The 22,906-nt window shown below is 42.7% G+C and overlaps 2 protein-coding genes across 5 annotated transcripts; one reads left to right on the top strand and one right to left on the bottom strand.

The window, feature by feature from the left end:
* Window positions 1-199: 199 nt before the first annotated feature.
* Window positions 200-8,202, top strand: prmt7 (protein arginine methyltransferase 7). 2 transcript variants are annotated; one of them, XM_026172611.2, is made up of 17 exons: window positions 201-445; window positions 1,098-1,134; window positions 1,287-1,436; window positions 1,531-1,639; window positions 1,877-1,989; window positions 2,091-2,320; window positions 2,397-2,577; window positions 3,064-3,191; window positions 3,459-3,597; window positions 3,681-3,764; window positions 3,857-3,904; window positions 4,081-4,170; window positions 4,462-4,623; window positions 5,146-5,220; window positions 5,849-6,009; window positions 6,398-6,494; window positions 7,498-8,202. In XM_026172611.2, the coding sequence occupies exons 1-17, from the start codon at window positions 351-353 to the stop codon at window positions 7,654-7,656; spliced, it is 2,058 nt and encodes a 685-aa protein (XP_026028396.2). In that variant the 5' UTR covers window positions 201-350; the 3' UTR covers window positions 7,657-8,202. The 2 variants fall into 2 exon arrangements, with proteins under 2 accessions (XP_026028397.2, XP_026028396.2); XM_026172612.2 differs by lacking the exons at window positions 6,398-6,494; window positions 7,498-8,202 and adding an exon at window positions 6,126-6,391 and having other exon boundaries at window positions 200-445.
* On the bottom strand, window positions 8,200-22,506 carry ciapin1 (cytokine induced apoptosis inhibitor 1). 3 transcript variants are annotated; one of them, XM_080304064.1, is made up of 10 exons: window positions 22,207-22,505; window positions 19,175-19,527; window positions 14,129-14,291; window positions 13,451-13,594; window positions 12,292-12,371; window positions 10,480-10,648; window positions 9,719-9,795; window positions 9,381-9,502; window positions 8,989-9,070; window positions 8,200-8,894 (listed from the first exon to the last, which is right to left on the bottom strand). In XM_080304064.1, the coding sequence occupies exons 2-10, from the start codon at window positions 19,496-19,498 to the stop codon at window positions 8,784-8,786; spliced, it is 1,272 nt and encodes a 423-aa protein (XP_080160190.1). In that variant the 5' UTR covers window positions 19,499-19,527; window positions 22,207-22,505; the 3' UTR covers window positions 8,200-8,783. The 3 variants fall into 3 exon arrangements, with proteins under 3 accessions (XP_080160190.1, XP_026028398.1, XP_080160191.1); XM_026172613.2 differs by lacking the exon at window positions 19,175-19,527 and having other exon boundaries at window positions 22,207-22,506; XM_080304065.1 differs by lacking the exon at window positions 19,175-19,527 and having other exon boundaries at window positions 14,129-14,320; window positions 22,207-22,494.
* Window positions 22,507-22,906: the final 400 nt, after the last annotated feature.

Raw genomic sequence — 22,906 nt, forward strand, 5'->3', positions numbered from 1 at the left:
ATTTCTATTCTTTTCTATTCTGTTTTTTTCTTCTCATGTTTTTCTAATATTTTTATTGTCATTTTTATTTTCGTAATTTAGCTTTTCACAAGGCCGATTATCTTTTATAAATGTATTTAATAACCAACTCCTAAATTACAACTTCAATAACGACACAAATACCAAAAAAGAAAATATCAACGACGCAAAGCGTCACGTGACTCCGCCTACGTGACGTCACGTGGCAAGATGGCGGCTTCCTTTGGAGAAACGCTGCTGCTGTGATCGTGTTTACTTGCCTACTTGTAGAGAATATTCAGGTGAAACCAGCCGTCATTCAACCGCAGAGGGGTCCGAGTGTCGTGGCGGAGATGAAGACCTTCTGCGGGAGAGCCAACCCGACCACCGGGGCTTTAGACTGGGTGGAGGAGAGCGAGGAGTACGACTACCACCAGGAGATAGCCAGGTATGCTCAGGGCGTCCAGTGACCACAGATGTGGTTTACAGATGTCTTGCGTACCCTGAAAACAAAGATCCTTAGAAACACTGAAGATATTCGCCACTCTGTGATCCTGTATGGAAGTTCAGTAATGCCGGCAAAAGAAATTGTAACGTTTGTCATGAAAATTCTCAACTTAAACGTGTAAAAATGCACAATAAAGATAAGAATATGAGATATAAAAGCACAGATAATGATATGGAAACAAACTACAGATACAGTCTCACTCTACACTGCTGCTGATCAATAAAAGGTTTTGAAAAATCAACGTTAACTGAAGTGAAAAATATCATGGAAAAAATGGCCTAAAAAATGAGAATTGTAAAATAAAATTTAAAAAAAATTATATGTTTGTCTTTCTAAATCCAAATGTAAACAGAACATGAACATATTTTTTAAATTGTACATTCATTTTCTTATTTATCTTTTTCTTAACTTTCCTCTGTTTTAATTAAGCTCCTTTGACTGACTTTGTTATGGCACATGTTCTTTGTTGGTTATGTTTTCAAAAATGATGATTTTATACGTTTAAACTGCATTAGTGACTAATTTTTATCTTTTTCTTCTTTAATCAGTTTTTTTAAAATTTACAATGATCCTTCATCGGTTTATCTTTCAGGTCCTCCTATGCAGACATGCTGCACGATCACGACAGGGTAAGACCTGGAGAAAAAGTCCCTCAGAACTCTCAGAAGTGCTTTTATTATTACTAATAATAAACCCAAATAGATGGATAACACATATAACAAGTGTCGTGTTTGACAGCAGAAATAAAAGAACAACACCGCTAACATGTCTTCCACTGCAGAATAAGAAATACTATGAGGGCATCCGGGCTGCTGTAGCCAGAGTGAAGGCTCGCAGCGAGAGGGTCATCGTGCTGGACATCGGCACCGGAACTGGCCTCCTGTCGATGATGGCCATCACGGCCGGGGCTGACTTCTGTTACGCCGTGGAGGTGAACATCACTGATCGCTCTCCTTCAGCATGGATTCATTTCCCCCTTGTGGTGTTTTAATATCAGTTAATAACTTTGTGATGCTTCCCTGCAGGTTTTTAAGCCGATGGCCGAGGCGGCGCAGTGCATCGTGGAGAAGAACGGCTTCTCCGACAAAATCAAGATTATTAACAAACACTCCACAGACGTCACTGTGGGACCAGGTCAGACACGGCAGTACTGCATCAGGCTGTGTGTTAATGAATCTCAACTTCACAGCTCACCCTAAATCAATTAAATCTTCTGTCCATATATTAACTTACTAACATCACTCTTTTCTCCCAAACTGTAACGATTCACTCCAAGCACAAAACCAAACAAGCAGAGGACATTTAAAAAAACAGCATTCATTACTTACACAGCAGTGCATCTGTTTTCATAACCAGAACCCTGTTTTCCAGATGGAGACATGCAGGTGAAGGCCAACGTCCTGATCACAGAGCTGTTCGATACTGAGCTGATCGGTGAAGGAGCGCTGCCCAGCTACGAGCACGCCCACCAAAACCTGATGCAGGTGTGTGCTGTCACACTTTTCCTGCATTCGTCAGCAGCTTCCTCACAGCTGAAGGTTTGGACTGTTTCCGGTAGTTTTACTTTCCTTTTGCTGCCCCGCAGGAGCGCTGCGAGGCCGTCCCTCACCGGGCCACCGTCTACGCCCAGCTGGTAGAGTCGGAGCTTCTGTGGAGCTGGGCTCAGCTGCAGCCAGTTGAGGTGGAGGGGGCCAGGCTGGTCCCTCCGCCCGCAGTGGGCCGGTGTGCCGGAGCTCACGCGGTGTGTGACATCCAGCTGAGCCAGGTGTCTCCTGCCAGCTTCACCCCGCTGGGTCCCGTCTGCACCATGTTCACGTAAGAAAGGAGACACTTGCTCGTATGCATCTGCAGTTATTCACATCCCTCTCTGACTGTCATCCTTTCCTTTCAGCGTGGATTTTAGAAAACCTGTAAGCAGCGCCTTCCAGGCCCACTCCTCCCAGTTTGTGGCTCAGTCAAGCGGCCGGGCTCAGGCGGTTTTGTCCTGGTGGGACCTGGACATGGACCCCACTGGGTCCATAGTGTGCACCATGGCACCCAGCTGGACTTACCAAGAGCCAAAGATGGCCCCGGTGAGTTACTGCTCTGCTTGTGTTTAAGCAGCCAGTAGCATCAGACTACAGCAAGCTCTTTAACAGCTCAGGCAGCAGTGCCACAAATATTCTTAAATATCAGAGGGAACAACACTTCAGTGCACTCACTTTATATTCAGTGAAGATGCCAGCAAAAATCTGTGACATGATTCTTTGTGGTGTGTGCAGCATGGAGAAACAGTAGGAAAATGTGCCTGGCAGTCTTCATCTTTGCATGGATTTTGTACATAATAATGAAACTGCAGTAAAATCCACAACTGACAGGATAAAGAAGCCAGAACTGATATTTTTTAAAGCTAAAATATATGAAGGTATTTTCTTAGCTTTGCATAAACAGCTGAGGTTTGACTCACTGCGTTTAGTATGAGATAAGATAAACCTTCATTAGTCCCACACGTGGGACATTTTTTTTGGTCACGGCAAAAAGTAAGTCGATAAATCATCGGTCACTGTCGTGTCTTTCAGTGGCGCGACCACTGGATGCAGAGCGTGTACTTCCTGCCTGTGGAGAGCCAGGTGACAGAAGGAGAGGAGCTGAGCCTGATGGTCTGCCACGATGACTACAGTCTGTGGTACAGCCTGCAGCCTCGCAGGTACAGTTTGCTCAGACGCATGTATACGCTTTGAACAATTTATTTAAGAGACTTCTTGAATCTGTCTGCAGCTCAACAAGAAGACATCAGTGCGATTGTTCTCACTGAATATGAGTGAAAAGATTCATGTGAAAAGCTGCACCCTATGATTCAGCGGATGGTAGAACCACGTTTAACAGCAATAACTTGAATTATCAGACATTACTCACAAACATGTCCTCCTGGTTGGGAATTGTCACAAACTGGTCTGAATGTCGATTGTTTCAGCCAGCGGGGCTCACAGACTGAGGCTCCTCCCTCTCGGCCATGTTGCACCTGCCAGGCTCACCTGGTTTGGACTCGGCCGCGTTTCGGCGAACTTAACGACAGACGGCGTACGGAGAGCTACGTCAGCGCTCTGCGCAGCGTAAGTGGAGGCATCGAGGCCGCCTGTGTAAATTCATATATTCTCAAATACGACTGCGGTTTAACGAGCTGGGTGAACTTCAGGTGCTGAGAGAGGACAGCGTGTGTCTCAGCGTCAGTGACGGGAGTCTGCTTCCTGTGTTCGCTCACATGCTCGGAGCCAAGAAGGTACGCCGCTTTCACCTCACAGATACTGTCGCTCCGTGACATCATCAGCGTCACGCCTGTTTTCACTTCCCTGTGTTTCCTTTTCTACTCAGGTGTTCGGTTTGGAGAACTCCCAAATGTCTAAACAGGTTATTGATGAGGTAATCATTCAGATCATTCTCAGCGGTGATGCTTTGAAATGTTTCAGGCACTGTATGATTTTTATTCTTGTTTCATTTTGGTAAAAAGATGATAAAATGGTTTCATATAACCAAAACTGTGTCTTATCCTGCTTGTTACGTCCTGTATATCAACATGAAAGCATCTTTCTCTGCAGGTTTTGGAAGCCAACTCCATGAAAGGACGTGTTGAGCTGCTGGAGATCAGGCCGGAGCAGCTGACCAGTAATGATGTAGGAGGAGAACAGGTACCGTCGTCTTCCCGATGCAACCAGGAAGCATCTGAATGCAACACATTTAGACTCCTTTAGAAGGATGTACCTCAAAGCAGGATTAAAGGGTTGACAAGTTTAAAGTCTTGTGTTTTCTGTGTTGACCTGGCTAAATCACTGTGGTAACACATAACCTGGTCCAGTCCAGTCAAACTGGGAGCATCTATTAATCTGTTATGACAGAGAGGATTTTACGTCAGGAGTCCCACCCACATGAGTGCTAAGGAAACTGAAATGTGTGAGGTGATGTTGGCCTCTCCTGTGCAGATCTCCGTCCTGATGGGTGAACCGTACTTCAGCACCAGCCTCCTGCCGTGGCACTCCCTGTTCTTCTGGTACTGTCGCACCGCCCTGGCAGGTCTTCTGCGACCCGACGCCAGCATCCTGCCCCGCTCTGCCTCCCTTCACATGGTGGCTGTGGAGTTCCAGGTGAGGCCGTTATGATTGTTGTTATCATCTGTATACAGGGCGATCAAACGTTCCCAGAATGGGACCCATAAACCAAAAAATCTTCTCTTTGTGGAAATCAGCTTACACTTGTTTCTGCGATGATCCTTCAGACTTTACACTTTAACCAATCAAATAAATACTTAATCAATCTATCAGATGTTGGCTGCTTATGTGAATTCAGGTCATATTCAGTGGTTAATACTTATTAGTTTTAAGCATGAAGACTGTTCACAGATGAAGGCGCTGTTAAATGTTTCATCCAAATGGCAACAAACAAGTTGCTATTTTGTTTGTTTGTTTTTGTTTTGTTCACACCAGTGAGTGAAGGTGTTAAATACTCTGATCATTTTCTGCATCTCCATCTTTCAGTTCTACATGCTGTGAGATTCCTCTCACGTGGAGGGGAATGACTGTGATTTGAGATTCAGTTATTTTAGACGTATATCCAATTATTTAACCAAAAAAATAAACGCGTTGTTTCTGTCTTTGTCCGCCTGGTAGGATTTGTGGAGGATAAGAGCGCCGTGTGGAACCTGCGAGGGCTTCGATGTCACGCCCATGGATGAAATGGTCCAGGTAAAATGAGATGATTTCACTGGATGTTAAATGAGGTTTTGAATGAGTTATTTCTATTTTAATGGCAACACTGTAACATTTGGATCAGTAAAAAGCATTATCTTAAAAACTCATTAGAGATGATCTGTAGTCGTTTTTATTGAACTTTACCGTCAGGGTGCTCTGTGCTACTTCTATTTTGTGAGTTCTATTAGCTTTTGGGATTGAAGGTGTCAGGAATAAGACAAATACTCAAACAGAGACACCTCTAAATACTAGTTTGACCCTGAGAGAGGACTTTCATGTGCACAAGCTTGCTGAATCATTTCAAACTGCTGAACTTCAGCCTTCAAAAACTGAACAGAAAACATAATGAAAGCAAAGCAGTTAGTGACTAATGAGTGATTTGGGAGATTTCAATGCAGAATCAACAGTACAGTAAAATATTGTGTCATCTGCATATAAATGTACATACCAATTTGTGACGATGAAATAATGTAATAAAAATATATTACAAAAAGAAGTGGATCTACAAATGAGCCGTGTGAAACACCTTTAATTAATTTTTGGTATAAATTCGAAGCTCATTGACTCCTGCTGATCACAACTGTAACTATCTGTGTCCAAATAAATCCTTATGTCCCCTCAGCGCTCTCTGGATTTCCGCGAGTCCCGTGAGGCGGAGCCACACCCCCTGTGGGAGTATCCTTGTCGGGCTCTCACCCAGTCCACCGCCACCATGACCTTTGACTTCACACAGTGCCTCCCTCAGCAGCCAATCAGCAGCCAGGGCTTGCTGTCTTTCATTAGGTACAGTTACTTTAATCAGTGCCAGAACTAATTTGAGACATACATGTCAGTCTAATATGTCAGTTTTCTATCATTGTGGCTGTTGTGTTATTTGTCTTTTGTTTTCTGTAGTTTGTTTTGTCTCTTCTCTTTCTCCTGAGTCCCAAATGGTTGAAGCAGCAACTCCCTGAGCCTGGTTCTTCCTGTCAAAAGGGAGTTTTTCCTTCCCACCATCCAAATACTTGCTCGCGGGGGACGTCTGATTTTCGGGGTTTTCTCTCACCCCGTAGAGCTCCTTTTATTGTTGTGTTTTGATGCTGTTAAAATACTACTGTGAGGTTTGACGTTCATCTTCTGCTTCATAGAGTTGAGTCAGTAGCATATTTTCTATGTTAAACATGCTTTTCAGGGAAGGTCGTTGCCATGGTGTTGCATTGTGGATGGAGTACCACCTGACAGATGACATCACTGTCAGCGCAGGTCTCAACGGACCAATCAATGAGCAGGTATCTGCCTCAGTTTAGAGCTTCATTTCGTTACTAAATGACTCTTTCTTTAGGCAAGGCAAGTTTATTTGTATAGCACAATTCAACAACAAGGTGATTCAAAGTGCTTTACAGAGACATTAGAAACAAAAACAAATAAAAAGCACGATTTAAAATTGATTAAAACAAGCAAACAAACTGACTCTGGGAACTGATAAAAAACCGGATCCAGATGACCTGAGGGATCTGGAAGGTTCATACTGGGTCAGGAGGTCATTGATGTATTTTGGTCCTAAACCATTCAGAGCTTTATAGGCCAGCATCAGAACTTTAAAGTCTATCCTCTGACGGACAGGCAGCCAGTGTAAGGACCTCAGAGCTGGACTGATGTGGTCCACTTTTTTGGTCTTAGTGAGGACTCGAGCAGCAGAGTTCTGAATGAGCTAACACTTAATTGCTAACACAGTGTTGAAAGAGCCGCCACCACAGGGTGAGAGGAGAGGTACACCCTGGACAGGCTGCAGGACTAACACAGAGAGACAAACAACCATTTACACTCACGTTCATACTTATGGTTAATTTAGAATCACCACTAACTGCATGTCTTTGGGCTGTGGGAGGAACCACAGGGAGAACCTCTTATCCAGGCATTCGCCAGCACTACCAACAGATGTGTAGTTGTTATACAATTTTAGTCTTCTTTTGTAGTTGCAGTAGTTTAGAAGGAGACCGGGTGTCTGCACCCTCTTAACCCTCATCGGCTGCTTGTCAGTACTCCTGGTTGTTTCTAATGTCAACAGATTTTACCTGCTATTATTTGGTAGGGCTGTTTTGTTTCAATGAGAAGAACAGTGATTATGAGTGCATATACAATACTGTAAATGAAAAACAATTAAAGCAAAATAAGTTTAAAGAATCACTAAAGATTACTAAAAGTGGTCCTCGGTGGAGCGTTTCACTGGGAGTGTGAAGTTTGGGGACACAGTGGACTTGCTGGGTTTTACAGCAGATGTTTCTCCTGCAGGGCGACTGCGAGTGGAGTCGACACAGGAAGCAGGGAGTGTACTTCTTCGGGTCGCCGTGGGAGATCTCAGGTGACGGCAGGGCCGCGGTGTCCTACAGCTTCACCTTTGAACCCAGTTTAGGAGACATTAGGATGGACTTCAGTGTCACATCTCAGTGACGTCGAGCAATCACCGACTGAACAGCTCACTTTTTGCCAAACCTGACATTTAACATGTTTTGTTCTGACTGAATCTCCATGATTAACCATAATTCAGAGTGTGGAACATGAGAAGCTTAGTGAGGATGTCACCAGTTCTATTTTTTACTTTCTGAGATGATACAGCTGCGGGATATTTTGTATCAGCTGGACATTAAAAGTCTGTTTGAAGTCGTTTTTTTAATTCTCATTACAATAAAGGTTAGTACACAAAAACTTAGAAGAGATGTAGCAGCTGTCAGTCAGCAGGTTACAGTCTAGTAAAGCCAAATGTTGTTTTGAGAGACTATTTGATATTCAGGAAATTGTTTATAAAGTTGTTTTTTTAAATTGGCGTCAAGAGTTTTTGTGAAAGAAGTCATATTCTAAAACGAGTGTTTAAAGCTGCTGTTAAAGCAAGGGATTACATTTAGATCCTGGGCCACCTGCAGTCACAATACCAATAACCATTTCTTAAGTATTTAGTCACATGCAGTGAAATAAATGGGATATGTTTAAACATTGTAAGGCTGGTTTTAGTTTATTGCAATGAAACAAAGAGAGGCAACAACACTTCTTTGCCTTCCACATACAGACCCTTCATTTGAACGGTTTAAATGCGGTTTGGTTTCGATGTCAGCGTTCGTAAATCTTAAACAGCCACTCTGTTCTTCAGCTGTTAGCGATCAGGTGTAAATGGAAGTTAAATTCAAGGAATAAAGAAAGCATGTCAGCTTTTCAGTATGACCTAGAAAGCCTTCAGGTGAAGGCGCTCTCACTATAGACTTTGTAGTCAATGATGAATCATTTCTATTGAAGCTGCAATGATGGAAACTGCAATCTAGCTGACAGATTGAAAAAAACATTTCTGTATGGTGTAATTGCACTGATCATCTTGAGAGTTTACTTTATGTTTTAAATCTCATCACAGCAGGACTCAAACATTCTCAGTGCATATTTACTCCCGTGTGGATTATAAACAAAATGGATCAGCGAGGTGCCTCACTGATCCTCGGGGTTTAATCAGAGGGAATCGTGTCTACAGGGTTGGAAAAGAGAGGAATGTCACGTGTTGAGGTTTGAGCAGTGCGCGTTGCTGAAGTTGTGTTTCAAGCATCCGTCAGTGTTTTGTTGTCCAGAACGATTTTCTCTCCCGGCTTGAACGCCGGCATCCCCGCGTACGGGCAGCTGGCACATCGGAAAGCATCGCCAAGGTAACACTGCCACAAACAGAACAAAGATAATTATTATTTCTTTATTAGAATCAGAGGAGGGATGAGGAACCAATGCAGGCTTTTGAAAGTATACACTCACACTTCCACAGGCTGATTTTGGCAGGTCAGTCTTCTGTTTTCCTTTACTCTCCTGCTCCAGTTCTTCAGCTAGCCCACACGTGCTACACAAAGATACAGTACAGCATCACGTCACATGATGTCCTTCATGCTCATGCAAAAGTTTCAGATCGCCGCAAACTTCAGATTGCTCATAACACTGGATCTGTATGCTGTCAGTGAGAGCAGACGTCCTTAATGCGGACATCTCAAACATAAATTTTATAAGTCATGAAGCTGAAAATGAGCATGAGCCCAAAGGTTGTGCATGGGTAAATCGTGTAATATCTGGTTAAAAGTGCACTGACATTTCTGAAAGCTCGGATCTTGGTCTTAAATCTCTCCAAAATATGTGAGATTTAAACAAAACCTCACCAGTTCTTGCAGGCTTTCTTCTTCTTGTCGGCTCCTTCTCCACAGGCCGGAGCTTTAAGAGAAGCTGGATCAGGTTTTTTCAAGTCATCTTCATCCAGCAGAGCATCCGAGTCCATCAGATCCTACACAGAACATAAACACGACGGACAAGAAAAACATCAGTGTGTCATTTATGTGTTGCATTACTCCAGGTTTGAGAAACTGCAGAAAAATCAGCAATTCCCCACAAACTACATCGTGCTGAAATACATATATTTTTCTTTAAAAGAGGATTTCAGTCTGCCTAATAAACGGTCACGTGTGCGTGGTTCAGCGCTTCAGTCGGTGTACAAACTCACCACATCATCGTCGTTCATGTCGTTGGCTGACAGCGTCCACATTTTCACCGTGTTGGGATCCAGAGCAGGTTTCTCTGCTGAAATCACACATTTTAACCAACATTAGCTTCACAGCACAGACAGTCTGAGGAGCTCACAGACTCACTCGTCACTTATAATGATGCAAATGCAGCATTGTTAAAAAAAATATTAAAATAAAATGTTACTGTAGTGAGGACGACAGACAGCCCGAATAGGAAATGAAGTTTCGTCCTCCAAGTGGAAATTACATTATTCATAAAAATAAAAAATAAAAAAGAAGCGATCGCAGACAAACTGGATTATTGTGTCTGTATAAAGAGTCGAGAAAGTCACTCGTCTTCTGTTGATAGTCTTTAAAACGTGAAAACGTTTGGGGTTTTTTTTCCAAATTGGTCAGCAGATTCCTAACTTGATTGTTCTTGACTTCATAGTGGTACTTCTTGTTTCTTCAGTTGGATTTTCTTTCATTTTAAACTGAGCAGAACTCAGTTTATTAACATAAAGTATTCCTAATGCCCAGACAGTAACTTCTCCTTTGTTAGAGCCATAAACAAAGCCATAAATCTGTAATCTGTAAAATTACAGATTTATGTCCCTATCATCATCAACTCAAACCTCTCTACAAACTAAAGGGAATCTGGCATCTGTAGCCTATTATATTAGATCATAGTTGACAGAGACGGTGAGCTGTGGATTCAGAGACAACAGGAGAAAGAACAAAGCGTACTTATGAAGCCTACCTGGCTTGGCTGTCTTTTTCCCAAACGACAGTTTGATCTGGCTCGATGACCCCACCTCAAAGTCGGGTTTGGAGGCAGATACGCGGACTCGAGACAGGGAGTCTCCTTGGTAACCAGAGGCTGCCCTGAGGGAGCTCAGCGCTTCAGGACTGAGCTCTGCTTTGCTGATCTGAATGACGAGACAGCAAACTGATATAAGCATGGCACAAAATCAGGGGCTGGATCCAGCCTTGTGAATACGCCCAGCTGGGAGCATTTTTTTTTCCCCACCCGTGACGTGAAGACCCACAGAAATAACGTGTAGCAGCTAAATTCGCTGCTTAACTGATGGACCCACAGTGAACTGAGGATTCCTCCATGTTCATACTAACACTCTGGGATGTGCAGCACACTCAGAGCAGCAGTTATACTGTGCCCTCCCTTATTAGTCAGCACTGGTTAAGGTAGGATGTGGCGTCATGTCGGTGTAGCACTTTCCCTGTCCCTATTACACCTGTCCCTATTACACCGTTATTGGGCTGGGAAGAAAGTGGCAGTGTAGCGTTTTGCCCAAAGTTCACGTTTTTTTAATCTCAGCAAATTTAAAAAAATTAAATAAAACTAAAAAGGTATGCAGGTTTTAGGGAAAACCCTTGTGACATGTGCAGAGGAGGGATGGTGGATATATTGGACAAAGGATGTTGAATATGGACATGACAGAGGAGGATGGCAGGGATAGGATGCGATGGAGGCAGATGATGCTCCGTGTGAATGAGGAAGCAAAAATGACCATCAGGTCAAACTATTAACAATAATTAGACCTCCTCAGTAAGGGGATTCTCAGAAGCCAGCAACTGAAAGACCCATACCAACTTCTTTCTTCCAATCATGTTCCTCACTGTTCAAGCAGCTGGAGACTCAAAATCTGTTTACAGAGACAAGCTTCCAGGAATTTAAACCCAAAACTAACTTCACAACATGTCAACCGGTGCCTCAAGTGCTCCGATCAGCTGGTCTAAGTGGAATAATGTCCTGAAGATGCATGTTGCTGGAGTACACAGTTGCAGATGTTGGGGAAAACATCCCTCTACTCCACAGTGTGAACTAGGGCTGTGCGATATGACCAAAATCTCATATCCCGATATAAGACATCCATCATCCCGATAACGATATAAATCACAACATTTAAAATTTTCTGTAAATTCCATGAATCTCGGGCAGCTCGACTTGCATGAAGTGTTTTCAGCTGGGCGTTGTGTACCTGGAGTTATGACTTTTAGCCAATGCATGAAACTATACATTTTTAGACATAAGTTGTAACGGCCGCCGTTTTCTTTGTGAATATTTATTACACGGCGTGCTGCGGGGAAAAGCCTGTTCTAACGTTTGACTCTAAGGTTTATTTTTTAGCACCTGACGGCTCTTTTTTTGCTTCTCATCCGTAAATACTGCATACTCTTTCACAGGATTTTGTTTATTTTGAAAAGCCTCAACAGGATCTTGAGCTTTATTGTGAAAGGTTAATATGCAAAACAAACAAGCAGACGGCGGAGCCACGCCATTGTTTTACCATCGTGGTTGCTAACAGCAACGCGTAAAAACAGTCGCTTGTCCATCCGTAGTGTGGTCATATTAAATATAAAAGAAAGAGAAATTTAACAAATTAATATAACCACTACAGTGACCATCAAACGATGAAAAAAATATTGCCGTAAACATTTTATTTTGCCACACTGCAAAACAAACGATAGCGTAAAATGAAACGACAGACGTTTTTATATCGTCACCCGATATATATCGTTATATCGAACAGCCCTAGTGTGAACTACTCACCTCTGTTACTGACATAAAGCCGGACAGCTTCAGAGCCGACACCAGCTTCTCAGCTGTCCTCACACTTTGTCCTTCTGATTCTGTAACACAGATATACTCAGCACATTAAAACACATCGACACCGAGGATAAATACACCTAAACTGCTGTCGATAATGCGTTTCCACTGTAACAGTGCACACTTAGGCCACTCTTGTATCACGTGTCAAACAACAGTGTCCTTCACTCTCATTCAAAGTCACGTCAGTCATGCTGCTGAAGTGAGATAAACTTGATACCTGACACTTTGCATTGCCAGTGGTTACTATTTCACCTGTCATCCTTACCAGTCACCTGCCGGGACCGAGTAGCAGGCTCCAGAGAGCGGTCAGAGTAATGGTTTGTTGTTAATGTTGATCAATGGTCATGAGAATTTGCATAATTAAGATTAAGGAACTGACCTCCCAGCCCACTGTTCCTTCAGTGGGCTGGTTTCAGTCATTATGCAAATGTACCGTTTATAAGATTGGGGAAACCTGCAGTCAGCTGAGAGTGAAGAAGTCACTTGGATGAGTGATGAAACATTTCTCCAACAAAACGCTACGTCCAGATGAACAGAATCAACTTTTGGAGAGGTTAGAGTAATGCTGGAGCTCCTTAAAATGCCCCAGTTCCAGGGGCACAGGAACCTTTTCACAGCTCTTATGACTGCAGGAATTAGGTACTAGAAGATTTCTTGGAACCCTGTTTTTTGGGGTCTCTTAGCTCCTACTTCAGGAGGTGTTTAACCTTTTAATAACTGAACAGTGATTGGTTCAGATGTGAAAAAAATGCTATTGCAGGCCAAGCATATTTTTTAAAAATCCATGAAAGTAAAAAAACAAAAAAAAACAATGACAAAATGAATAACAGTGAAGTCCCAGTGTTATTAGGATTAAATGTAACAGGTCAAAAGGATTCCATGCTGGCTCAACAAAGGGCAGCGAAGGAATTCAGAGCAAAAATCTAGAAGCTCAAACAGGTTTACACACTAGATCACAGGGTCAAGAACACTCTGATCCAGACTCTCATGAGACTCTGTAACATCTCACCATCCCTCAGGAGGAGCTGCTAAGTGGGACATCTGGAGTATCTTTTTTATCTTCCAGCAGCAAATGGATGAATGGACTACTGTCTCTTACCTGTAACTGGTTCATCAAGGACCAGCTGCCCTCCAGGTTTGAGCACTCTGGCTATCTCTGCTAGAGTCTCTGAAGTGTGGATGGAGGAGCTGTCAGCCAGAAGGCAAGAGAGCACCCAGTTGAAGGTGGAGGCCGCGTGAGAGGCTGAGGAGAGGACAGGAGGAGACAATTAATGTGAAATACGCTATGTTCTGAACTGCAAACTAAAGTATTTCACAATGGAGCAGGGGTTCAAAGTGAGACGTAGGAGGTGGGTTAACCATAAGACCCAGTGTGCAGGTGCACTGGAAGAAAATGGATATTCTTTGTGAATTCGAGTTTCCTTTGTCTTAAAGTTCTATCGATTCAGAAATATTCATTTGCAAGTTTCATCAATAACCTCTTACAGGCAGATCTGTGTTCACCAGGTACATGAAGTGCATTTTAAATTCCCGCCACCTCAGAAAGCACCTCTCTTTAACAGCTGTTCTCCCGAGTAGTTAAGTAGCAGTTACGATAAGTACTGTAATTGTGACTATTTTTAGACATTTGCACACATGAACTCATGACAGAGATGCAGGGGAATTTAACGCGTGTTGATTGTGGTGATGATGACAGTCTACAGCTGCTGTTTCAGCAGTTTTCCTTAAGAGGTTAAGTCAGAGCATGTGTTAAAAAGAAATTATCAGGTGAACTTACACAGCAGCAGCCTGTCCATGTTCTCCACCGCCACTCTACCATCCGGACCAACGACCGCTCCCAGCTCCTCTGCGTACTGCTTCAGGGCCGTAGGTGTTGAAGGCTGAGCCCACACCAGCACCACTTTGTCTCCTGCTCTGATGCCAAGGTCTGCCATGATTCCCTGGAGGAAGTGAACTCAAGTTTTTATACCTGAAAGTGCAGCATCAAAGTTTGTGTGTTTAAAGGTGTAGGTAATGACTACTGAAGCATTCCATCCTTTTGCTGCTGTGGCCTCCACCATGACAACATAAATCCCACATGTACTTGCACAAAAACAAAAAAGTAAATTTTGTTGTTCTGGGAAAATCAACAGCAAGAACTCTTTCTTCCTGCTATCGTGTAGACTCTCTGACTCTGTAAACAGCAGCCGGGTCAAAGCTAAGCTGTTCATTAGAAACAAGCAGCAGTGGAAAAAATAATGAAAAGAAACTGCAGTTTTGGTGTCTGTGGAGGTTGTAAAATTTCAACCCAAGGTCTGTAACTTGATGAATCAGCCAGGCTGCAAGAAAGGCCAAACTGGCATGTCTGTAACATTAAGACACAACAGATTCATCCAGTGCTCAACTCCACTCCCACTTACAGAGTCTTGATTCTGTATTCTGCAGAAGCCTCTTTGGCAGCTGTTAAAGCTTCAAGTCTTTTGGAACATGGCTCCACTGGATTACAGTGGGGCAAAAAAGTATTTAGTCAGCCACCGATTGTGCAAGTTCCCCCCCCCCAAAATGATGACAGAGGTCAGTAATTTGCACCAGAGGTACACGTCAACTGTGAGAGACAGAATGTGAAGAAAAAATCCATGAATTCACATGGTAGGATTTGTAAAGAATTTATTCGTAAATCAGGGTGGCAAATAAGTATTTGGTCAATAACAAAAATACAACTCAATACTTTGTAACATAACCTTTGTTGGCAATAACAGAGGTCAAACGTTTACTATAGGTCTTTACCAGGTTTGCACACACAGTAGCTGGTATTTTGGCCCATTCCTCCATGCAGATCTTCTCGAGAGCAGTGATGTTTTGGGGCTGTCGCCGAGCAACACGGACTTTCAACTCCCGCCACAGATTTTCTATGGGGTTGAGGTCTGGAGACTGGCTAGGCCACTCCAGGACTTTCAAATGCTTCTTACGGAGCCACTCCTTTGTTGCCCGGGCGGTGTGTTTTGGATCATTGTCATGTTGGAAGACCCAGCCTCGTTTCATCTTCAAAGTTCTCACTGATGGAAGGAGGTTTTGGCTCAAAATCTCACGATACATGGCCCCATTCATTCTGTCCTTAACACGGATCAGTCGTCCTGTCCCCTTGGCAGAAAAACAGCCCCATAGCATGATGTTTCCACCCCCATGCTTCACAGTAGGTATGGTGTTCTTGGGATGCAACTCGGTATTCTTCGTCCTCCAAACACGACGAGTTGAGTTTATACCAAAAAGTTCTACTTTGGTTTCATCTGACCACATGACATTCTCCCAATCCTCTGCTGTATCATCCATGTGCTCTCTGGCAAACTTCAGACGGGCCTGGACATGCACTGGCTTCAGCAGCGGAACACGTCTGGCACTGCGGGATTTGATTCCCTGCCGTTTTAGTGTGTTACTGACAGTGTTGGGACTAACGCGTTATTAAGTAACGCGTTACAGTAACTACGTTATTATTGTGGTAACGAGCACGGTAACTAGTTATTATGCCAAAATCAGGAACGCGTTAGCCGTTACTGGGATTTAGATAGGGTCGTTACTCGTTACTTCGTGTGGTGGCTATCGCGGAGCTTCCACAGATTCAGTAACATTAGCAAGTGGTGGAGGCCAGCAGGTGGATGAAGGAAAAGGGACGCAGAAGGAAAAGAGACCCGAGGCGGCCGCCGGTCCAAGTGTGAACTGAACTTCAGGTAAGAAGTTATGACCTGCAGTCTCTCTGGGTCAGATATAAACCAAGTTTAGGTGGAGTTTATTTTCGTTATTCTGACTTTTTCCTTACTGCGTGCTAGCTAGCATGACGGAGTTTCTATACAGCTGGGTGGGTGCTATGTTACTGATGTTGAACTTTATTTTGTTCATAAGTTATTAGAGTTGCCAACCGTCCCGTCTGGTATTCAGAGAAAATATTACGCGTTTCTTATTGAGGTGAAAAGGAACAGTTTGTCCCGTAATTCAGCTACAATGAAAAAGGCACAAAGCTGGAATTATTCTGTGTCTTTGCTGCACAGCTGCCTCTTCTTCTTACATTCTTTCCCCTCCCTCTCCTGTTTCTACTTCAATCATGAAAACTGATCAATGATCAGCTGATCGGCTTTTCTCTCTTGTTTGTTTATCCCACTTTGCGCCGAAAGAGGAAACCAGCGGATGTCGCGCTAAACAACAGCAGCACGTTTAAGCTTGATCAGCTGTTGTTAGAATTTATTTAATATTAATTTCTAGTATCAGCTGATGTTTGCTGGAGCCACAGCTGTAAAGCTGCTGGTCATGATATCGGTTTGTATATCTGGTGAGAGGGAAACATGAAGATGAAACCAGGAGATGTCCTTACTGGATCATCAGAGCTGTGATGGAGAAACAGTTTTACCTTTTAGGTGACATGAATGAGTTGAAGGGAAGTTATGAACTGTTTCTGAGAGACAAATGACATCAGGATCCTTTTTTAGGTACAGTGGGGCAAAAAAGTATTTAGTCAGCCACCGATTGTGCAAGTTCCCCCCCAAAATGATGACAGAGGTCAGTAATTTGCACCAGAGGTACACGTCAACTGTGAGAGACAGAATGTGAAGAAAAAAAATCCATGAATCCACATGGTAGGATTTGTAAAGAATTTATTCGTAAATCAGGGTGGCAAATAAGTATTTGGTCAATAACAAAAATACAACTCAATACTTTGTAACATAACCTTTGTTGGCAATAACAGAGGTCAAACGTTTACTATAGGTCTTTACCAGGTTTGCACACACAGTAGCTGGTATTTTGGCCCATTCCTCCATGCAGATCTTCTCGAGAGCAGTGATGTTTTGGGGCTGTTGCCGAGCAACACGGACTTTCAACTCCCGCCACAGATTTTCTATGGGGTTGAGGTCTGGAGACTGGCTAGGCCACTCCAGGACTTTCAAATGCTTCTTACGGAGCCACTCCTTTGTTGCCCGGGCGGTGTGTTTTGGATCATTGTCATGTTGGAAGACCCAGCCTCGTTTCATCTTCAAAGTTCTCACTGATGGAAGGAGGTTTTGGCTCAAAATCTCACGATACATGGCCCCATTCATTCTGTCCTTAACACGGATCAGTCGTCCTGTCCCCTTGGCAGAAAAACAGCCCCATAGCATGATGTTTCCACCCCCATGCTTCACAGTAGGTATGGTGTTCTTGGGATGCAACTCAGTATTCTTCTTCCTCCAAACACGACGAGTTGAGTTTATACCAAAAAGTTCTACTTTGGTTTCATCTGACCACATGACATTCTCCCAATCCTCTGCTGTATCATCCATGTGCTCTCTGGCAAACTTCAGACGGGCCTGGACATGCACTGGCTTCAGCAGCGGAACACGTCTGGCACTGCGGGATTTGATTCCCTGCCGTTGTAGTGTGTTACTGATGGTGACCTTTGTTACTTTGGTCCCAGCTCTCTGCAGGTCATTCACCAGGTCCCCCCGTGTGATTCTGGGATCTTTGCTCACCGTTCTCATGATCATTTTGACCCCACGGGATGAGATCTTGCGTGGAGCCCCAGATCGTGGGAGATTATCAGTGGTCTTGTATGTCTTCCATTTTCTGATGATTGCTCCCAGTTGATTTTTTCACACCAAGCTGCTTGCCTATTGTAGATTCACTCTTCCCAGTCTGGTGCAGGTCTACAATACTTTTCCTGGTGTCCTTTGAGAGCACTTTGGTCTTGGCCATGGCGGAGTTTGGAGTCTGACTGTTTGAGGCTGTGGACAGGTGTCTTTTATACAGATGATGAGTTCAAACAGGTGCCATTCATACAGGTAACGAGTGGGGGACAGAAAAGCGTCTTACAGAAGACGTTACAGGTCTGTGAGAGCCAGAGATTTTCCATGTTTGAGGTGACCAAATACTCATTTGCCACCCTGATTTACGGATAAATTCTTTACAAATCCTACCATGTGCATTCATGGATTTTTTTTTCACATTCTGTCTCTCACAGTTGAAGTGTACCTCTGGTGCAAATTACTGACCTCTGTCATCATTTTAAGTGGGGGAACTTGCACAATCGGTGGCTGACTAAATACTTTTTTGCCCCACTGTAGCTGACAGCTGGTAACTGTGCAGGTGCGGATCTAGCAAAGTTTTGCCAGGGGGCCAGGTAGGGCATTAACAGGGAGAGGGGGGCACAAAGAAATACTTTTCTTTCTTATTCTCATTTAAAATGTCTAGCTTTTAAAAAATAATTATCTGAATCTTACAACAAACGATTGATAGATTGATGCATATATACCATCAGAACAGTGAACATCACTGTCACAACAGTGTTTATTTTCATTCAAAGGCTTTATGATTTTTCCTATAATGGTGGGCCGGTCTCTAGTCAAAATGCCCGGGCCAATTTTCTGTCCCAGTCCAGCCCTGTATGCAGCTCATCTGCAGTCTGGTGTTACCTACATCTTCCTATTCAGAAGGCAGAATTTCCGAGTTCTGAGTACAATCAAAGCACCACAACTGCAGTTTTTGTGTTGGATGTAAAAGGCGCACATGACGCCGTGACGTAGGCTAGAATCATGGCAGTAGTCAATGACGGTCCAGGCGTGGGACTTGTTTTGTGGAAATATGCACATTATCTTTTCCTTTCTATTGGTAGGTGGCACAGTGCACTTGTGGCAAGTAAGCAAGCTAGAAGACTGGCAAAGTTATGGAAGCAACACATTAACAAGAGAATTCTGAGTAAAACCAAAGTTACTTTCCCTAGTAACTAGTTACTTTGAAAGTAACGAGTAACTTGAAGTAACTGAGTTACTTTTGAGAGAACTAACTAGTAATGTAACTAAGTTACTATTTTAAAGTAACTTACCCAACACTGGTTACTGATGGTGACCTTTGTTACTTTGGTCCCAGCTCTCTGCAGGTCATTCACCAGGTCCCCCCGTGTGGTTCTGGGATCTTTGCTCACCGTTCTCATGATCATTTTGACCCCACGGGATGAGATCTTGCGTGGAGCCCCAGATCGTGGGAGATTATCAGTGGTCTTGTATGTCTTCCATTTTCTGATGATTGCTCCCACAGTTGATTTTTTCACACCAAGCTGCTTGCATATTGTAGATTCACTCTTCCCAGTCTGGTGCAGGTCTACAATACTTTTCCTGGTGTCCTTCGAGAGCTCTTTGGTCTTGGCCATGGCGGAGTTTGGAGTCTGACTGTTTGAGGCTGTGGACAGGTGTCTTTTATACAGATGATGAGTTCAAACAGGTGCCATTCATACAGGTAACGAGTGGGGGACAGAAAAGCGTCTTACAGAAGACGTTACAGGTCTGTGAGAGCCAGAGATTTTCCATGTTTGAGGTGACCAAATACTTATTTGCCAGAGGTGTGGACTCGAGTCACATGACTTGGACTCGAGTCAGACTCGAGTCATTAATTTTATGACTTTAGACTTGACTTGAAAAAATGTTCTAAGACTTGTGACTTGACTTGGACTTTTACACCAATGACTTGGGACTTGAATTGGACTTGAACCGGTTTACTTGAAAAGACTTGATATTTTACCCCAAATATAAAATTTAACATGCATATTATATAGAGATTGAAAATGTGATGTCATTCAGGGGTAAAACCGCAAAGGATTCTGGGAACTCGTGGCAAGAGGTACTAGCGCACGCAGGCTTTCAATTGAAATCAGTCACACAGCGATAAAAAGAAACACAAAAATGTCAAGAAGCTGTTGTATTATTAACTGCAATAGCCGGTCGCATGACAGCCACGGGAAGCCGACGGGTAAAGAGATCGGTTGTTATCGGATTACGACGTTGAAGAGAAATTGTTCGAGCCATGTTTCCGAAGTAACAAAGACGCGACGGATGGCCTGGATTGCAGCCATTCAAAGATCAAATATAACGTCCCAGAACCCTCCAGCTCACAGGTTAGTCTGCTCCAAGCATTTACACGAAGGTCAGTGTTTTTTAGTAGTTAATACGTCATTTTCATAACATAATTGGTGATATAGGTTACAAGCAAGTCTGGCGCTGAACAGAAATTGTCGCGTTATGCTCCTTTATTTATTGTGCATAAATAGTGAATTGTCCTGACACAATATTGCGTTTCGCCTCTGTTATTATGGTACATTGACAAAAACATATACTTTTATTCACAGGATAAAACAGGTTTTTGTATCACTAATTGCCCAGTGCGATTACAGCATACAATATTGTTGTCACTGCTACATTTCTGTGATGGGTACCAGAAATTATTTCCACTACTGACTAATTACCGTTGAGCTCAAAGGTCCTATTAATAAACGGTTAACGAATGTGTATTTATGACGACGATTTGTGAGACTGGTAAACTTATGATAGGTACGATGGTCTTTCGTTCTACACGGTGCATTTCAAGGTCCTGTACCCATCCGTCGGTAAACTGTACCTGGGCTTGTTGCAGTGACCTGAAGTTACTAAACTTCATGAGTGTATGCACTCACTCCAAGAACCGTATAATTATAAATATGCATATAAATATGCTACGATGAGATAGCTGACTTCATCTAACTAGCAAATGTTGTCCAGGCTACGTTGGTGATACAGTTTTTTTTAATATGTATGATATTTTTGTCATGCGATTTTAAAGCTGGTCCTACAACCGCATCCAAGAATAACATGCAGCTTATCTCAGAACTGTCGGTGAAAATTATTCTTGGAGCTAGGTTTAATTGAGCTGCATTTTATAGAGGTGCAATTTCACAATTTGTGTATATTTTCTAAGTTCACTATTTTGTCATGTGTTGAGAAAAACACAGATTTTAAAATTACATGGTCTAATATTTACATTTAGCATATAGCTGCAACATGCTTTTTTTCGGGGGGTTTTAAAGACTCGAAAGGACTTGAAATTCAAAGTTTAAGACTTGTGACTTGACTCGGACTTTTACACCAGTGACTTGAGACTCGACTCGGACTTGCCTGACATTACTTGAGACTTGACTTGAGACTTGAGGATAAAGACTTGAGACTTACTTGAGACTTGCAAAACAATGACTTGGTCCCACCTCTGTTATTTGCCACCCTGATTTACGGATAAATTCTTTACAAATCCTACCATGTGAATTCATGGATTTTTTTTTCACATTCTGTCTCTCACAGTTGAAGTGTACCTCTGGTGCAAATTACTGACCTCTGTCATCATTTTAAGTGGGGGAACTTGCACAATCGGTGGCTGACTAAATACTTTTTTGCCCCACTGTATGTGGGAATAGTTTTAAACTGCCATCTCTGTCTTTCCACATGTTCTGTGAGCTTTAAAGGTGTATTTACCAAAAGCACAGGTACCTCATATTGTGTTCAAGCACTCATACATGACACACCATCCTCTCAGACATGTAATTACTCAGCGGTAGATGATGTTGAGGAAGCTTTAGGGGATCTGTCCTGGGCCGCATACCTGCACTGTGAAACATGTCTGACATTTTTTGTATTGACTGTAACGTTTATTTTATTCATATCCTACAAAACATTTGAAGAACAGAAGCTGACCCAAAGTGCTTCAAAGATGGGCACAATATCATTCGAGATTTCCTAAAAACACAGTATCAATATACATGAAAGGCATGTTTTCTCACATTAACTAATTATTAGTTAAAGTAAAAATCACAGTAAAAATCAAATCAAAGGGGTATTTATACAAGTGTGAATCTTAATGTAAAGCTATTCTAATATAAACGTGGAAGTGCAAATGAGTGTAATAAAAAGCCTTTAAGATCCAATCAGAGCCAAATTACAAAATGTTATTCTAATGTTATCGTACAAAGGTCTAGAAGGTTCCCTGTCGCTCTGTAAGTGACAGTGAAGAGATGTGTTTAAAGTCTGCAAAACAGAAAAAACCGCTTACGTGACATACCAATAATTAGAGGTTTGTTCTTGACTCCGGTGTTTCAGGAGCTCCGAGGAGCAAACAACGTGACGCAGCACCGGCAGAGGCTCGTAATCAGCTCCTAACGACGGCGTGAACACCAAGCAGCTCCCGCTACACGGCTACCCGCAGTATCAAAGGCTTAACGTTTGTCTACTGCTCTCCTAAAAGGCCTCTGGTGGCAGAATTAACTAAAGAAACAAAACGTAAACCGAGCCTACACGAAGACTTGCCTGCTGTCCTGATGGCAGTTAAATTCAGCTACAGTTACGTCAGAGCGTGTTTCCGGTTCCTATTTTCAAAGTAAAGTATTTGAGCCTGGCCCACGGGCCCACAGGCTGTGTGAAGGTTCTTCATACATTATGTATACTTGACTTAATATAAATTAATTTAGACGCAATAGGTTTATGCTTACCTAATACAGGATGATCCAAAATATATTTTTCAAACCTTTTCATGGAAAAGTTTTTAACTATTAAATTTATTAAAATTACTTCTTTTTTTTGCACAATTCGATGGTCTTAGTTTTATTGTAATTTACAGGCGTGATTGAGTTTAAATGTATAAACACTGAAAAAGAGTGTTCGCGTTTGGGAAATTAAATGCTCTATATGTAAATTTTAGCTACAAGTTTATGATTACTGGGACACAGACGTGAAAAACGCACACACACAAACATACACACCTA

Source organism: Astatotilapia calliptera, chromosome 7 (assembly GCF_964374335.1).
Source record: "Astatotilapia calliptera chromosome 7, fAstCal68.1, whole genome shotgun sequence".
In the NCBI taxonomy this organism is placed as follows: Eukaryota; Metazoa; Chordata; class Actinopteri; order Cichliformes; family Cichlidae; genus Astatotilapia; species Astatotilapia calliptera.

What these genes read in the sequence shown, in the direction of transcription:
- prmt7 (XM_026172611.2), top strand. Translation starts at nt 351, where the DNA reads ATGAAGACCTTCTGCGGGAGAGCCAACCCGACCACCGGGGCTTTAGAC. An exon ending in TACAGCCTGCAGCCTCGCAG is followed by an intron (nt 3,192 to 3,458) that starts GTACAGTTTGCT and finishes CGATTGTTTCAG; the next exon opens with CCAGCGGGGCTCACAGACTG. An exon ending in GGCTTGCTGTCTTTCATTAG is followed by an intron (nt 6,010 to 6,397) that starts GTACAGTTACTT and finishes CATGCTTTTCAG; the next exon opens with GGAAGGTCGTTGCCATGGTG.
- ciapin1 (XM_080304064.1), bottom strand. Translation starts at nt 19,498, where the DNA reads ATGGCCAAGACCAAAGAGCTCTCGAAGGACACCAGGAAAAGTATTGTA. An exon ending in CATGGACAGGCTGCTGCTGT is followed by an intron (nt 13,595 to 14,128) that starts GTAAGTTCACCT and finishes TCCTCTCCTCAG; the next exon opens with CCTCTCACGCGGCCTCCACC. An exon ending in AAGAAAGCCTGCAAGAACTG is followed by an intron (nt 9,071 to 9,380) that starts GTGAGGTTTTGT and finishes ATCTTTGTGTAG; the next exon opens with CACGTGTGGGCTAGCTGAAG.